Raw genomic sequence first — 17,814 nt, 5'->3', positions numbered from 1 at the left:
CAGGATAATGTTTGAGAGCATGATTTAGTTTAAATCTCTCCAATGCACCATTTAGTTGCTTAATCATTTCCACCCACTAATAACAAAGAAGAAGAAGAACTACTTTATTGGTACAGTAATACAGTATATTGCACCAGCTCTTATTATGCTCTTGGTAGGTTTTGCAGCGTTGAAATAAAGTCCTCCTGACAACAATTGAATGGGTCATTCGGTGTTAATATCTGGCCTGTAAAAAGGCACCTGCAGCTATGAACCATTCAGCTTTAGAGACCTGGTGTAGATGATAGTAATTACGCCATGACCTATGTAACCTCCCACATCTAATATCCCTTTGTCACATGCAGACTTCTGTCTCTTATGCTTTGCAATTCTCCCTTTGTTCATCTTTCAAAAAGAAATCAATCTTAATCTGAGAGCCGATGTGTTTTCATTACTTATTCAGAGTGTTTTCATTTTATTTTCAACATTGACTGAATAAATAAGAGCCGAGTGGGCAGCGAAAAAATAATAAAATTGTCCTTGCTGAATAATAGATAGGGTAAATTGCTTGGGGACAGATTATCATTTTAGAAACTGAATTATTGAGATGATTATGGCAGCGATGTGGAGAGCAGATCGCCACTGCAAGACAGGGTCTTTGGGAATAAGGTGTGTGTGTGTGTGTGTGTGAGAGAGAGAGAGAGAGAGAGTTTGACCTGAGAAATAATCTATGCCATTCCAAATTAAATCTATAGTTCATCATCAAATAAACATGTGTGATCTCAAAAAAACTGAGAAAAACAGAGAGAAATATGGAGTGCGGTCTTAATGTTTTAACAGAGTGAACACCAGCTGCTGAACAGAGAGAAAAAAGGGCATCAACAGTTGAAAACTAAGCAGATCTACAGCCGCTGCTCCTCGGAGCTGTCCTTGGTGCTGAATCTGCGGGGACTCATCCGACCACAAATTGCTGCAACTTCTGATCTGCATCAACCTACAGTGTGTGTGTGTGTGTGTGTGTGTGTGTGTGTGTGTGTGTGTGTGAGTAAGAGAGTGTGTGTGAAAGAGAGTCTTCTGTGTGCGCAAAACCAAACAAACACAGCTGGCTCTCTTGGCACCCTGCCACGCATGCAAGCAAGCCCCCTCTCTACAAATGCGCGTTTTCCAGATGAATAATACACAGCGAGAAATGACAAATAGTCGAAGTGATGAAAGATTTAGCATGTGGGAACCTGAAAGCAAAATGGGTTTCATCTCTTGAATGTGACGCTGCTTCTGGAGCCGATTAAACAGGGACAGCGCGATTCCCTCCCCTCCGGTCGTGATGCAGTGAACCTGCTCTGCGCAGAACCGGCTCGCTGTATAAAAACGGCTGCACTTCCACAGACGGATTACAACAACACGGGGGACGCGAGCGCGAAGTCACTGCGGCTCATCACACCAAAACTAAACCACAGCACAGACGCAGACATGCCGGCCACGGAGAGCGGAATCTGTTGGAGACTTTTTCTATTCTCATGCCTGCTTTTGGAAAGTTCGTCTCAAGACTTTGGCGGACAGACGCAGTTCATCTGCACGTCCGTACCCAAGGATATGGACATATGCGCAGCCACCTTGCAGAACAGCGTGCCGGGGGAGGACTTGAAGACCACTGTTATGCAGCTGCGGGAGACGGTTTTGCAGCAGAAAGAGACTATCATGAACCAAAAGGAGACCATCAGGGAACTGACCTCGAAGTTGGCTCGGTGCGAGAGCCAGAGCGGCGCAGAGTCCGGGGACGCGCGGCCGGGGGGCAGGAGGAAAGAAGCTGGGACCAAAAACACAATGGGGGACGTTTCGAGGGGCCCCGCGGACACTTTGACGCAACTATCACAGACTTTACAGTCGCTGAAGCAGAGATTAGAGAACCTGGAGGTAGGCTGCTGCTTCTGGGGACATTTTCAACACTTTGGGAGACTGCGCAAAACTCCGTCGACCAAATTACAACCACTTTTGTTGACTAATATAATAACCATAATAATATTAGTAATAGTAAAGGCTGATTCGGGTCTCTGATTGCCAATATGTATGTGCTATATGAGCACATACATTGTGAGCACACAAGAGGAAAACAAACCTTGTCAGATATAAATGAAGTTGTTTGTACTGAAATAAGCCAGAGAGGAAAAAGTCAATATATCATTATCGCCACTCAAAGTCACTGTTTACATTGAGCTCAATGCTTCTTTCCCCCTTAACAGCAATTCAGCAGAAGTAACAACTCGGTGCAGGCGAACAGCCTCAAAGATCTGCTCCAAAGTAAAATCGACGACTTGGAGAAGCAGGTGTTGTCCCGAGTGAACAGCATCGAGGAGGGGAAGCCCGGACTCCGCAACGAGACGGAGCAGCGTGGGAGAGTGGAGTCCACCCTCACATCTCTCCACCAGAGGATCACCGACCTGGAGAAAGGTAGCTGGGAAGGGCTCGCTGGCAAAAAGTAAAGGAGATCTGGGAGGGTTTGTTTGGGAGGGGTGGGTGGAATAATCAGCAATCAAGAGGAGATATCAGATCACAGTGAGGGCGGAACATGAAAAACAAATCAGATCAGATCCAGTTTGGCATTATTTCAGCTTTAATGACCTCAGCAGTCGATTTAATGTTTTACTCATCCGCACAAAGCTGCAGCAGCCCGGTGTAAACCGCTGCATTCCGCAGTTTCCTGCTCTAATTCATGCAGATTAAATCGTTTCCAAACGCGCAGTGAACGAGCCGTGCCTCCAGTTGAGAAGTTAAAACCCTGCTGGGCTCCTCGGTTTGGGACACCTCTGATACCATACAGCCCAAACACTTGTATGCCAGTAAAATAGAGAGGTGTGGTGGGAGAAGACATCAAGAGATGTGATGGGTTTATGATGCGAGATTAAAGCAGATCTGGAGCGCCACGACTGTGGATTTGTTGTGTAACGTTTAATTCCTATGTAAATCCCCCAGGACGTGTGCGTCCAGAATGATATAGCTGTGTTTAACTAAATGAAAGACAAGAGAAACATACTGACTCTGCCTTCTCCAGAGTGTCTGAAGCGTCTGTTTCCCACTTCTTCTACACAGGTCAAAGAGAAAACAGGCCTCTGGATAAATTCCAGCTCACATTCCCGCTGAGAACCAACTACATGTATGCAAAAGTGAAGAAGAGTTTGCCAGAGATGTACGCCCTCACAGTGTGCATGTGGCTCAAGTCCAACGCGTCCCCGGGAGTGGGCACACCTTTCTCCTATGCAGTTCCTGGTCAGGCCAACGAGCTGGTCCTCATAGAGTGGGGAAACAACCCAATGGAGATACTGATTAATGACAAGGTATGTCTATAAAACACAGTGGAGATGTTGTCAAGTTATTTTTGGTTTCCTGCAGCAAACATTCACGTCACATCTTCCATCCTCTTCTAGGTTGCAAAGCTGCCCTTCCTCATCAACGATGGGAAGTGGCATCATATCTGCGTAACCTGGACCACCCGGGACGGTGTTTGGGAAGCTTTCCAAGATGGAGTCAAGAGAGGGAGTGGAGAGAACCTGGCTCCATATCACCCCATCAAACCACAGGGCCTGCTGATCCTCGGTCAAGAGCAGGTAAACACAACACACATCTGTTTCAAGCCACAAATAAAACCACGTGGAGAGCATCTTTACTGCTTTATTCACTGTGACAGGGTGTGGGGGCAGCGCATAAAGCAGCGGGATCATTATAAGATAACATATCACTTCTTCAATAGATGTCCTGACACGAAGCATTAGCTAACAAGGTGGAAAAATAATTTTTCCATTTCATTGTGACATTAAAAAACAATCAGTTATCAATTTTCTAATTCATCCATGCTATAATTCACATAATAGGTTTAATAGGGTGATTAGATCTTTAACTGGAACTCATCAAGAACCCCAGCGGATTGAAGATGCACGTCCCTCATTCAATTTAATCAGTCAAAAAAGAATTCCCGATAATCCATGAAGGCAATTTTGTTCTTTCCACAAAGCAGCCTGAGGAGAAAAATCATATCATCCTTGATTAAATCCATTTGTCTTTACCACAGGACACGCTCGGAGGAGGATTCGATGCGACGCAAGCCTTCGTTGGAGACCTCGCAAATTTTCACATCTGGGATCGGAAACTATCTGTCGGAGAGATATACAATCTAGCGACTTGCAGCAGCAAGGCGCAAGTGGGCAACGTTTTTGCATGGATGGAGACGAGCCTTGATATTTACGGAGGTGCCTCGAAGTGGACATTTGAAGCTTGTCGCCAACTCAACTGAACTGCAGGGAAGAGAAGATCAGTGCGTTCGTTAAAACCACTCTGTTGTCACAGCATCGGTAAACTAATTCGAAAGATCAATGAATAGCATCTGGACTTGTTATAGATATTTGAAAACATCATTTGTGGACACTTGATAGATTTGTACCAGATTCTCATGTGGTCGACAGGTCACTGGAAAGGGACACTTTGGCGTCCTGTGGTGCTTGAACAGCACATCAGGCCTACTTGTGGTTTCATTTGAAAAAAGCAGCTGACGCCGCTCCAGAGAGCCGAGGACGCTCTCGGAGACCAAAACGACAGGCCAGCATCAAAAGTCCAGTAGGAGGTTATGTAGTTTTTAGTGAACAGATGTCACGCAATTCAACAAAATGACTGACTCCTTCAAAACGTCTTTTCTGTCTCGACTGCCAGGGATTTTCACTGTGAAAAAGGACAAGGTGGACTTCTTTAAAAGGGCCGAGCTCTTCAAGGAGGTCATGAAATAGACGACATTGTTTCTCTCTCACTCTTCTTTCTCTACCACCACCTGCTTGACGTGATTTTGTGTAAAGAATGACGTATTTATTGCCAACATTGGAGCCTGAGTGCCTTGGGCTGTTGAAAAAAAAATCTCAGCACATTCATTATGATTTGCAGAGTGTTCTTGTGTTTATTTTCTTGTAAATGAATTTTCAAAAGAGGTGTTTCCTTGCAACACTCTGAATGAGGTTGGATCAGATTGTTTATTGTAAAATGCAATTCATTGATGATAATGGCGCATTTTGCAGATGTTTGTACTTCAATGGGAATGTTCTCTGTACAGTAACAGCATGTCTTAACTTCTGTAAATGCTGCGTCAGCATCTATGATCTTTGCTTTTACTATCCTACTTCTGGGTTGAGATTTTATACTGTATTGTTATATGCTTAAAGCATGGCAACACCGACAGATGAAAAAAAGTTCTAGTTTTTGTAATAAATTGTGATACTTGAATCATATACAGGTGTAAACATATTTATTTGAGACATTTGAAACGTTGCACACTCTTTATGACATCAATGAAATGTGCTCTCAACTGGACTCATGGGGGCGCTACAATGAAAGGTCTACATTTTACCAGTGTAAGAATCAACAACTCCTAAATCCTTAACCTGCTCTCCTGAGCGTGCATGGTGAATTTGCCAATTGGACCATTATATTTGGCTGCTTTAATCCATATTTTTACACTAACAATGGATCAGGGGACTATTTGCATGTGAACTTGCTAGTTTTCTCAGGAGATGGTGGAGACCAAAACCAGAGCTAAGTCAGTCATTATGGACTTACATCCACCAGGCGGACAGAAACACGACTGCAAATGACTGAAAATATTGCTCCATTTCTGCTGGATGTGTAAATAGGCAACAGCTCTACTGTCCAATCAACACAATACATATAGTTCATTTATCGGGTGATACCCGTCTACCTGTCAACAGTACAGCAACTTTAAATCAACTGTCAAGAAAAGCAAAACAAAACCTTCATTATCCCATTAAAAATCTTCCCTGAGGCCAACGGACAGTAAAAATAATGTGAAAAATGATTTTACCCACTATGGCTTCTTCTTTTGTCAACCAATTTTCACGTCTCTTCTCTCTCTCTGGTAACATCAATGTACCCAACAATACTTTGTTACTACAAAACAGTACTCAACAGTAACTCTAAGTTATGAGCCAATACATTTCAGACTGGATGTGACCTCATTTAGGTAATATGTTAGGTGGCTTATTCTCACAAGGTCCTCACCATTTATTCTTACACAACAGGCTACATAATTGTGGTGAAATCATACTTGGTCTCATCTAAATAATGGCTACTAAAAATCCCATAGCATAGTGTAAGCCATGAATTTCAAATAGAATATTGCCATAACTCATTATGCATCCATTACTTTCAAAAGCTCACATCTAATGTTTATCTAATGTCTAAAGCTAATGCTCATATCATTAGTGAAAATACCCTGTTCAATGTCATTGTAACAGAAACATGTCTGCATGTGGGATTTTAACTTTACAACCGGCATCCAGAGAGGATGAAGACAGTGAAAACACCATCTTTCTTTAGTGAAGAACCTCAAGATGTTGAGGAGCACAATGGGGACACCAACATCTTAACTAAACATAAATCACTTCTGCAAAGGAGAACAGAAACACAAATACATATGCACAGAATGTACGTACACACATTTTTACACGCTATATTGTAAACACATTTCTGTCAACAAAAGGTTGCCGTTGAGGTCATACATCTCAGGGTATGCATTTTCTCTGCGAATGAATCACAGCTGACGCCGCTCGCTTTAGAGGGTGCAGGGTCTGAAGGTCCTCCCTTTATTGTTAGCGTGGGTCGTTCGGTCCCACCGCAGTCAGGTCATGTGTCCCACAAATTGGTTTCCATTCTCTGCCTCTGAGGCAGGGGTATGCCTTTACATCAATAGGGTTTTCCCCAGACACCAGACAAACTTCAGCTCGTACCTATTGCGCAGCCATTACAGACAGCTATTGTGACACATCTGGGGTTGGATTTCAGTGCAAATTCTTTCTGTTGAGAACCCCAAGTCACACACAAACACAGGAACACACATATGACACACACACAGTATGATCTCTTCCTGAGTGGCCACTGGAGGCCTAGGAAGAAATCGACTTCCTCCACCACATCCACCTGGCCTTGTTGACCTACAGAGCACGTGTCCGAATCAGGTTTTTTCTCTTAACCTAAATCTTGCCCCAGATCTTGTCAGGTATATTTTTAGTGCAGCCAGATAATAGCCAGCCTGTTGACCTCTCCCCAGTGTTCCTCAGCCCTAATTGGTTTGTGCCTGCATGCACTCTGATTCAAATTGGCTTAGAGGAAAGGTCATGCAGATATGAGGTGATTTATGTCTGCCACATCTGGCTCCTCTTATTTCACTTTTTGTCTGCATGGCACCTGACGTAAATTTATCACATTGACTGTTTTTCCATGAAGCACTGTCTACGTTACTGTCCTTGAAATGACACGGAGGTATTGCAGACACAACTGAGCTATTTTAATGAAGTGACAATGTGGATAACAAGCCTTTACCTCATTCAGGAGACCATGTATTTGCTGCATGTAATATCATCATGCAGTAACCAGCATCCCATTCATGATTTGGAGCTAGATTAGCCAGTAAATTGCTGCTTAAAATATAGGTAAACATCCAGTTGTTTTCATACATTTTATTTCCAACCATTCCGGTTCACACTGAACAGAAAAATGAACATAACAAGCTCAGCGTGAGCCCTGTACGAAGTAACACAGAAATACAAAGCTCGACTAAGAGTGAGTATACAGTCATGCTAGTAGCTCTGTGAGGCTGTACTGCACCGTGGGTCTTGGGGCAGAAAGGAGTGTTATTAGTTTTGCAAGTATTTGGTGAGAAACCAAATTGATTCATGACCTTTCATTTAGCGTCGTAATCAGGCCAAATTTTCAAAGTTAATCCAATTCCTCCTCTGGGGACCATGAATGTGTGTACCAAATTTCATTGTAATCCATCCAATAGTTTGAGATATTTTACTACAAAACAAAGATGTCAACTTCATGGTGGCACTAGAGGAAAAGGACTTCACCAAAGTCATTAGGATTCATCCTCTGGGAACCATAATTGCACACAATAGATATTTCGGTCTCTATCCATAGAGCTATGCTACTAGCATGGCTAACAATGTAATTTATCTATCTCATGAAGAAAATGTTGAACCGATGACATTTGAACATTATGAACAAAAATTAACTGATACATGTAGATACAATGAGAATTAAAGGGCATCTTAAATATCAAGTGTGTTTTAGGTTTTGGGAAGTATTTGGGAATAAAAGTTGTGTAAAGCCTTTGGTGTCTCAAGTGATGTCACTTGAGTCAGCATCAGTTGGGTTTTAAAAGAAAATCTGGGCTGTGGCATTTGACAGAAGTGAGTTTAATAGACCTCTGTAGCCCGCTCCTCATCTCTGCTTGAGACTAAAGGCTCGAGGCTACATTAGCCGCTTTTAGCATAACACACATGAAACTCTGACCAAACTGTCGGTGGTCAAGTTGCATTGTGGGTAAGATAAGCGAGAGGTTTTAATGTGAAAAGTATCTAGCAGTAATGTTTGTCGAATGTATTTGAACAGCTTTGACTACTGACAAAGCAAGTGCTAACAGACCATTACAAGTGACTAAGAGATCCTGCCTCCTGTATTCAAAAGCCACTGTGGGACAGTAGAAAATATCCCCCACCAAAAGACTGCTTACTGTGCTTTATAAGACAAACGCATGAAATGTCTCATCAAGTGGCTGATGAAAAATTCATGACAAGAGAATAGGAAAACAAACAAAAACTCTATGTGGGCGTGAGAGAGATTTTACTGTCCCACTGATGCTGAATAAGAGCTGTTTTTGCTGAAAAAATATGATATTGGTGACACAGGCAATCTGTTGATAAATGTTGTTCAGAGAAATGCATTTTTAATGGAAAAAAGATTATCCGCACAAATAGGAAAACTGATATTCGAGAGTTTGACTGTATCATTTGCACAAACCATCACTATCCTTTTATTGGATCAGGTGGTGCTCGCTGCAGAAATGCTGAGACATGTTTTTACTTTTCAGGATTTTTAGCATTTGATAGTTCAGAGTGGAGAGTGAGGGGAACAAGATTTATAAAATAGTGCCTTGGATTCAGTCTCTCACAAAACACCAGGACATCTTTTGTTTCACACAATGTTCTTTTCTACCCAAATCTGATCCAATTTTCATCTCCTAGGTGCCATGAGCGATATCTTAATGCTCCACTTAAATGTCATTATACTAAAACTCTTTTTATTCATTTGTAATTATTTAAACATTTATAATTGGCATAATACAGCAGACTAATTGTTTTGAATATGCTTTAAATGCTGCCAATGGAGGGCCAGTGGTTGTTTGGCAGGAACACAAAAGGAGTTTGGCTTGCATGGTGAGAGAGAATTCATGAGACACACAGTCATCCATACTTGTCCTTAATCTCAGAGCTACTGCTGCAGCTGTCAGGGTGGTGCTCAACCCTCCGTGCCACTGAATGAATAATTGATTTCCTCCCGACATGGGAAATTCCCCTTCCAGTGTATCACCCCACAAGCCTCAGTCCAAATATATGCAAAAAATGTCCTTCAATGCAATCACAAAACCATACTAGTCTTTCTTTAATGCTTCCTTGAAGTGTTTGTATGAGTCGGTATCTAATTACTTCTCGGGGGGGAGATTATTTTGGATTGTTTTTTAAATGTAACAACAATAATTGCACTTTTGGTTTGTTACATACTGTGTGACAGGTACCGTTTTGTCTGCTGGAGATTCATTATGATTATCAATTCCACATGTGGAAAGGTCAATAATTATTCACACATATCACAGCAATAGCCTAATTATTCTAACATTCATATATACGTTAAATAGCCGAACCTAGACCATATACGGACCCAGGGCTAACTACTAATGTTGTGTTATTGATTTGTTTTTCACTGCTCGGGGCCAATAAACTGGTAACAATGACAGCAGAGCGTATGGTAGATGTACTACCGTGAAAACACTCGCTTCACCACGTATCCACTCCTCAGCTGAGTATCTTTGCACAAATCAAGAGCTTGTCCACTGTTCCCAACATGGACTCTGCATCCAGCACCCTGGCATAATCTTAATCGCTGAGCAGTGTGATACCATCATAATTAGAGCAAACCATCCAGTTACTTTAATTTCAAAAAAATGGGAACCACCACCTCCGTCGGCCTGTCCACGACCTCCATTTACAACAAAAACCAAAACACCTCAACACCAGCCCATTATTATTAGAATCAGAGGTGAGACTTGGGAGTCTAAACTTGTGTGGTCAGAACATCTCTTTGGACCACACTTTCTCTTGTCTGAGGGGTGGCAGAGCAGATTAATGGTACGTTCCTACACTTCCTGGCGGCCTTCCTTCCCTTGGCTCAGTGCCCCTCTCTGCAGCTCGTTACTTGTTGCCTCTGCACACTGAAGGGTAAGGTTTGCCTTTTTACCTCTCCAATGGTGAGATTCAAATTAGGATTATGGGTAGAAGAGATTATTCTTCAGTGTTTGGGGGTAGCGTGGCTTGCTGCATCTATTGTGGGGCCAGCACTGATAACAATACACAGAAAAGCATGGCATTTCAATGTATTGGTAAGTAATATACATAGTTTAGACTGAATTATGTCCCATCTACAGTCTGACAGAGACACTGCATTGTTTCTGCGATGCCATCATAAATTGCCAGATTTGGTGAAATCTTTCCTTTGTTTGCCACCTTTGTTAATTCACTTCCACAGTGTGAGATGCAAAGTGGGAAATATCGAAGCCAGCTTAAAAACATCCCACATACCAATGTTGATGCCAACACCAATAATATCTACCATATATCTGACTTGATATGAATGCTGCATAATTCTCTCTCTCTCCCTCTCCCTCTCTCCCTCTCTCTCTCTCTCTCTGCTGCCATGGCTGGGCTTTATCCACAGGCGTCTTGTGACAGAAGCCAGCACAACAGGAATATTTTTCATGAAGCTGCCACAATCCCTGCACCCTCTGGGAGCAATGCCAGGGGCTATTTTCCATAATCAGGTCAATCACAAACAGCCACCACAGAGCCCTCCATCCCTTACTGATGTCCCACACACACACACCAGGTACAGTAGAGCGTGGAGGTCTGAGTAATCACCAAGAGCGTGGCATCAGCACTGAGGCGAGCAGTGACGGAGGAAACACAGGTGTCCTCACCTAACCTGACAGAGCAGGTGCACCATGAGGCAGCAAAGTCAAATTCTACTGGGTTTTTTTTGGGGTTTTTTTTAAAGACGACCTCAACAATAACTTTGTGCCCAGTACTAAAAGTGAGTACAGAAACCAGAAAACAATTCAATAAAAAATAATCTGTTGCAATAAGATGAAATATTGCAATAACTTTGTTGTGTCAACGCAACTTTACATGACTGCAAGTTGTGTTGGAGGATATACTTTGTTCAAAAGAACGATAAAAAGTGGTGAAGTTCAGTATAATACAAGTGAAGGACGGCGCTCCAAAGCTTTTAATTGACTGAGCTGCTAAATAGTAATCCAAACATTCCAGAGGTGTGTACTGTACTGTACCGCACGCATTAATGAAAAGGTGGCAGCACAAATGAACAGATGGAATTTCTGTCAAGGTAAACTCAGTCTACACTTAATAGCTTCAGTATTCAATAAAGTTTATCCAGCAAAACAACTGAAGGTCATGGATTGTTGGTATATTCAGTAAAAGCAAATATCTGTGTCTGCAAACCCCTTTTGTATTCATTTTCTTTTTTTAAAGCAGAATGGCAATGCACATTTAAAAAAAATTATTTTGGAGAGAGGTTTAATATGCGACTCCAAACCCGTCCCTGCAAAAAAGTGTTTCAAAGGATTGTATGCTCAGCACAAAAAGGCAAGGACAACACATAAAAAGGATCTATTTATCAGAGATTTAAGGTGCACCACTTTAGGTGATTGTATCGCATTGGCCAAGTTGACGGCCCACCAGGAACTCCCATAATTTCAGACAGCTGTTTGTCTATTGTCCCATACCAGTACCCAGCATACAATTCAACATACTGGAGATGGTGCTGTGTTAGTGCTCAGTGATATTGTGCCTCACAATAACAATAACATTCTTGGACAATGAAAATAAACTGGAAAACTTGAAGTTGAAGGTGACTAAAAGCAAAATGCACAAATAAAGCAGAGATGCAGAAAATGAAATTCAATTGATAAGATACTGTATAAGAAATAAAACCCATGTCAGAATGAGTTCAGTGCATGTATGTGTTTTCAGGTATGTGGAAGAGTAAAATACGGTGATGCTGCCCCACAACAGCCCAAACTACCACAGCCTCCCAGAACATAGAAGAGCTCTTGATCCAGCTGAAGACAACTTGTGAGTTTATACAAAACATTGGGCAGAAAGTTGTTCATGGTCAAAGTAGAGGTTCACAGGCTGGAGATGGAGAAAGCCTTAGAGAACTAACGATGCTACCAGAACAACTTGACAAGGCAGAAAGAAGAAGGCTACAATGATGGAAAACAAAACCACCTCCCTTTCTCAAACATGTTTCTACAGGTTCAGAAAATGGAACGACTACAGGCTCAAAGCTGCTTTGAAATATGTTTAAAAAGAAAAAAAGGACATAAGAAAGACAGAAAAACAGATCTCAGCCTTTACGACATGTGAACATGACCAGATCAGGGTTGCCAGGAATGAAGCAAATGACAGGATGAGAGTTAGCTTTGAAAAGACCTAAAAGTGGTCAAGGCACAGTATGCCACCAAGCTGAAGGTAAAGCATCAGCAGGGCCGACGGACGAGGAAATCCAGTGGTTTGCCAATGAAGGGAATCACGATGTAAGACTGGGCTGTCTCAAGAGTATTACAGAGGGTGACATGACCAAGTTTTAAAGAATCAGGGCAAGATGCAGGAAGTCTGTAGGGCATCAACTAAAGCCAAGGCCTAAGGGCTATATAAAAGGTTCAGAGAAGAGAGATCTTCTCTTTATGAAGATCAGCACTTGGTTGATGTACAGCAGCAGTTTGCTGTCTTTGACATCAAAATCTAAGAGCACACATAAGAGAAGCTGTTTTTGCTTTCATGATTCCCTTCTCATTTTGCAAAACATAATGAAGATCCTGGTCACTGCTAACTCCCACTGTAGGCCTAAAGACGGTGTAGACAGCAACAAATCTCCAACACACGTTGGTTCACCAGCTGCAATAGAGTGTTTCTGCCTGAAATTGTGAGAATAGACGCACGTTAGTTAAGCATATCAGTAGAGTGTGTGTACAGCACTACTATAGCTGTAATGTTGGAAATATACAAAAACTCCTCTGTGTAAGCGTCTAAATTCATCTGTTCATCGCAGACCTGATGAAGGGGTTGTCAGCTCTCTTTGTGAACAATGGCTGTGTTTGTGGATAATTGTTGGTTGATTCAACATGGAAAACAGCTCAATGCATCTAATTTCAGAACTGCCAACAGCCAGTACAGACATTACAGGATTATTTCATCATGAAAATCCACAACAAAATAAAAACACCTTTATATTTCTGCTGCCATGACCAACTATGACTGTAAGACAGCGTCAAATAAGTTAAAGGACGAGAAGACAGGCTGACAGCAGCAGAGAAGAGAGGCAAAGACAGCTGGCTTATTACTGGAGGAAGAAAAGAAAGACTGGAAATCAAGAGCTGGCTCTATTGACCAATCATTAGGCTCATGTTTGATGATGTTGTTGATATCAAATCTATCCCTGCCTTTGTATGCAAAGTAAATGAAAAGGCCTGTAAACGACACGTCTTCTAAGAGAGGAGGCTTACAGACCATTTCACTGTATTATTAGCACTATTAGTCACTAACATCCATTACCAGTGATCATTCACGATTATGGACTTCGGACGCATCACAGTCTTTTCTGTTGACCTGATGCAACCGGCCCTGTCACGCTGGGATACGAGCCACACAATGGGACTGCGTCATCTCCCTCCATACCCCATGAATAATCCATGACCTCAGAGGCACCGGGAGCAGCTCTGGATACTCTGTGAGAGGTTTTCACTAAAACAAACTGTCAAAACAAGACACAAGTGTTTACATGCACTCGACAGCAGGTGAGAAAACTTACACGGCAGCAACACCCTTGGGTGTTTCACTCAACTGAGTTTTTTTTTTGGGGGGGGGGTTAATTACATTTTTCTACTGTATTTGTGTTCTTAACTTAACAAATGAGAGTCGGTGTGTTGTTCAAGGACATTCAAGGAAGGACGAACACATAAGCCGATGCAAATGTTTCGTGCTTCATTTCATGGCAAAAGACACACCTTGGGGTGGATTCACACGGGCTCACACTTGTGCTATGAAATATATTTCCTGGCGTGAAATTAAGAAAATCAACTAAACGATCAATTGTTGCAGCTCCATAGTACACTTTGTCCGACTTCCTCCACAAACCTGTGACCTTTGGGCTATTACATAGTGTCGGTAACCACCAAACCCTAAAGCCACAAAGCCTATATTTTTTTTCAATTTAGTCTGTCATGATTCTAATTCACTCTAATGAGCAGATGAAGGCAGGAAAACACTCCCCTTCAAGTCCATCAGAGTGTAAACACAGGTAAGTTATTCTCCAAATCACCTGCGAGAAGAAGTCCATGACCTTGACTTTGTTCTTGCTGTGAGGAGATAACCACTGAGACGCTGCACCACCTACAGGTTACCAACTGTAACTGCTTATACAATAGTTGACACAGACTGTGGATAAAAAAAACAAAAAGTGCCTTCCCTCATATAGTCTTTTCTGACAGGGAGACTATAATAGCACAGTCATCTGCTTCACCTGGTGTAGAACATTCCTCTGGCAATGACTGTCCCATCTTTCCTCCACAATCTGCAGCACAGCACTGCAGCGCTAGGCAGGTTCACATACCAACTCCCTATAGCACACTTAATGAGCAACCTGCAGAGTGGGTGTCTCTGTTTCTGTGTGAGTATATCACAACTTTTTACAACTTGCCTCCTCCTCCAATCCTTTCACATATTTCCTGGCTGCTTGTCTACACCCACATTGTCATCCCGGGGTGCTGAAACACTCATCGTGTATCCATGACAGAGGCAGCCTCATTCAGAATGAATGAATGTGTAGTGTAGTGTGTATATTGGTTAAAAAAACAAAATGTAGTCATCAAAAAATATTGTCACTCTCGTTGGCTTGGAGTTACTCGGAGCTAAGTTCATAGTGTAAGTGAAAGTTACAGACTAAAATGCTGGTTTAGTAAGCCATCATTCAGCTGCACATATGGTAAAGACAGAGGAAGTCACTTCTGTTAAAGGTATAGTTCGGCATTTTGGGAAATAATGTATTTTACTGAGAGTTAGATGAGAAGAATGATATCAACAAAATTCACCTACCAGTACGTCTAAAGGTCACCGATTAACACATTATATATCTTGTTGAATTGGTACAAAAGCCATTGGACTATTTCTTGGGCCGGGAGCAGAAATGTCCTGGAGTCTCTGCTGGTTGCTTGGTAACTGCTGCTGCTCCTGGCACATAGCCCCCCGTAAAACATGTTTATACTTCTGTTTTTGTGCAGATTAAACAAACAAGATATAACATGTCTAGTGAGCTTTAGCAGGTAGGCAAATGTTGTTACCTTTGGACGGAGCCAGGCTAGCTTGCTGTTTCCAGTCTTTATGCTAAGCTAAGCTAACAGGCTGCTGGCTGTAGCTTCATAATTAGTTTGAGAGTGGTATCAATCTTGCAGCAAGAAAGCAAACAAGAGTATTTTCCAAAACGTCAAACTATTCCTTTAATTCAGACATGCAGCAACTCACATAAATAAACAGAAAAGTATTAGCTTAACAAAGGAGTTGCCTTCATGCACTGCTCTTCAGCTCTTGTACCTAAAATAAAAAGTAATAAAAAGAAACATGTCTATGTACTCTTTTAGTTGAAGACAGAATCAAAGAAAAAAACAGCATTAAAACATCTTAAGCAGCATATTCTCTCTGATCATACTCCACAAAATAATGAATCACTGTATCTTTACTCAAACTGGACTGTCTGACTGGGCTGTCTTTTCCTAATTTGTCCAAGTGTTTGAGGACGTTATGACTGACTGATCTTCTTTTAAAACACATAACTTCCTCTTAATCACTGCTGGGCGTTGAGATGAAAAGATCCATTTCTGTGCAAATAGACCAAGTAGATCATGTCAAGCTAATTGACAGAGGAGACTACATGGAGGATCACCATTACACTAATGAACAACAGCCATTAAAGTGGCAGTGATATAATCTGTCTTCAATTAATTGCTGTTACCACGGAGGGCAGAAACCTCTTAAGTGACCATGTGTCAGCTCTCACTGCGAGCCTCGCCGTGCTAATGTCGGAGATGTTTCTGTCGAGGTATCTAGCTTCTGAACTGATGTATGAACGCAGCATAAATTGAGAAAAGATGCAACTCAAATAGATCATTAACCGACTGCTACAGCAAACCACATAGTATGTTCAGGACAGCATAACAGAAAGCCAATTGATTGTCTGGTGAGACTTTATATTGTGGGAAATGGAGGATGAGCAGAATCTATGTATATGCCACCATAAGTTAGCCCTCAGGGACGTGTGACAGGAGGAGAGGAGAGGTTACAAAAGCTCTCTGTAGAATAAAGGAGACTGGCATGAAATGGTGCTTTGGGACTGCAGGATAACAGTAGCCCACCACCATTAACTGAGTCTAACCTTTAAGCACATAAAAAATCTGCAGTATCCTTTAATAAAACTCACACACTCAGTTTTGCCCTTTCCTGCTGCAACCTCTGTCTGGGTCCTCCATTCAGGGCAAGTGGCTTTGTCAAGGAAATGTTAATAAAGTTGGGTTTCGTTAGAGTCTGCCCCTCGGGTTCCCCTTCGTGTCCCCGTGTTGTGCTGAATATGGGAAGTGGCGTTTGGACAGTACAGGTTTCAGCGCAATTAGGGTCCCTCTGTGACAGCAGCAGAGCAGGGGACACACACAGTGGACTAATGAAGAAAATGGCCTTTGGTGAGGATGTAAGTGAGGGTGCTTATGTGTCCAGTAATGTTGTAGTATGTAAATGCAAGCTATTTTTCATAGTGTAGCTTTAGTGTGCTATAGTCTCCCTCTGCACAAGGTGACCGCCAGCTAACTGCATCGACAGCAGCACCCTGCAAAGAGTCAAACTTCAAGTCTCTCAGGAGGAGCCACGTCTCTTCAGGAGCCAACAATTACATGTCAATCATGGGCAGCTGCAGTCCAGTGATGGGCTTTACCACTAATATAAATGCTGAAGTTACTGATGTGGAAAACTTGTATCTCTGGTCAATCTTCACTTTGATGAATAGAAGAATAAACTTGATGAGCCGATATAAGTTTCATACCACATGCTGCTCAAATGTAAATATCTTCTGTTTTCAAGTCTTCTGTAATAGTAAACTGAATATATTTTGTTTGGACAGTTTGTCAAAAAAAACAACAACATATTAAAGTTGCTTATAATGCTTTGGTAACTTGTGATGTACATTTTATAGACTAAACAATTAATCAATAAAATAAAGGGCAGATCAATCAATAATGAAAATAATTAGTTGCAGCCCCTTATGCAATTTAGGTAAATTATACTTTATGAAATATGTGATGGATCATAGCCTATGTGCATTTAACTACATTAATTCAGCTAGCTTCTTATAGTTTTTCAATAGCCTTGGCACTGGTTTATTTAAAATATACATCATTTTTAATGTATGCTAATGTATGCCTTTTCTATCAGTCTCAACAGTCTGTGTGTTTACTTCAGCTGTGATGCAGCAGTCTCCGTCTATACAGGTGCTATGATAAAGTTTATGTTAAAATGATTGTACATTGAGGCGCCCCGGTAGCTCACCTGGTAGGCTGAGTCCTTACCGCAGTGCATGCCATCCCCTCTCTCTCTCTCTCCTGCCTTTCCT

At 41.9% G+C, this 17,814-nt stretch overlaps 1 protein-coding gene across 1 annotated transcript; it reads left to right on the top strand.

Moving 5' to 3' along the window:
• The first annotated feature begins 1,449 nt into the window (after positions 1-1,449).
• On the top strand, positions 1,450-4,264 carry nptx1l (neuronal pentraxin 1 like). The gene is made up of 5 exons (XM_070923387.1): positions 1,450-1,893; positions 2,220-2,427; positions 3,067-3,311; positions 3,402-3,581; positions 4,043-4,264. Exons 1-5 carry the CDS (start codon positions 1,450-1,452, stop codon positions 4,262-4,264), a joined length of 1,299 nt encoding a protein of 432 aa, XP_070779488.1.
• Positions 4,265-17,814: the final 13,550 nt, after the last annotated feature.

This window comes from Enoplosus armatus, chromosome 17 (assembly GCF_043641665.1).
Source record: "Enoplosus armatus isolate fEnoArm2 chromosome 17, fEnoArm2.hap1, whole genome shotgun sequence".
In the NCBI taxonomy this organism is placed as follows: domain Eukaryota; kingdom Metazoa; phylum Chordata; class Actinopteri; order Centrarchiformes; family Enoplosidae; genus Enoplosus; species Enoplosus armatus.
The sequence above is the reverse complement of the archived record's forward strand: the minus strand, read 5'-3'. Positions and strand labels throughout refer to the sequence as shown.

Bases quoted from the DNA above. Each gene is read 5' to 3' on its own strand.
- nptx1l (XM_070923387.1), top strand. From the start codon at position 1,450: ATGCCGGCCACGGAGAGCGGAATCTGTTGGAGACTTTTTCTATTCTCA. The intron at 1,894-2,219 runs GTAGGCTGCTGC...CCCCCTTAACAG, and splicing joins AGAGATTAGAGAACCTGGAG to CAATTCAGCAGAAGTAACAA. The intron at 3,582-4,042 runs GTAAACACAACA...TCTTTACCACAG, and splicing joins TGATCCTCGGTCAAGAGCAG to GACACGCTCGGAGGAGGATT.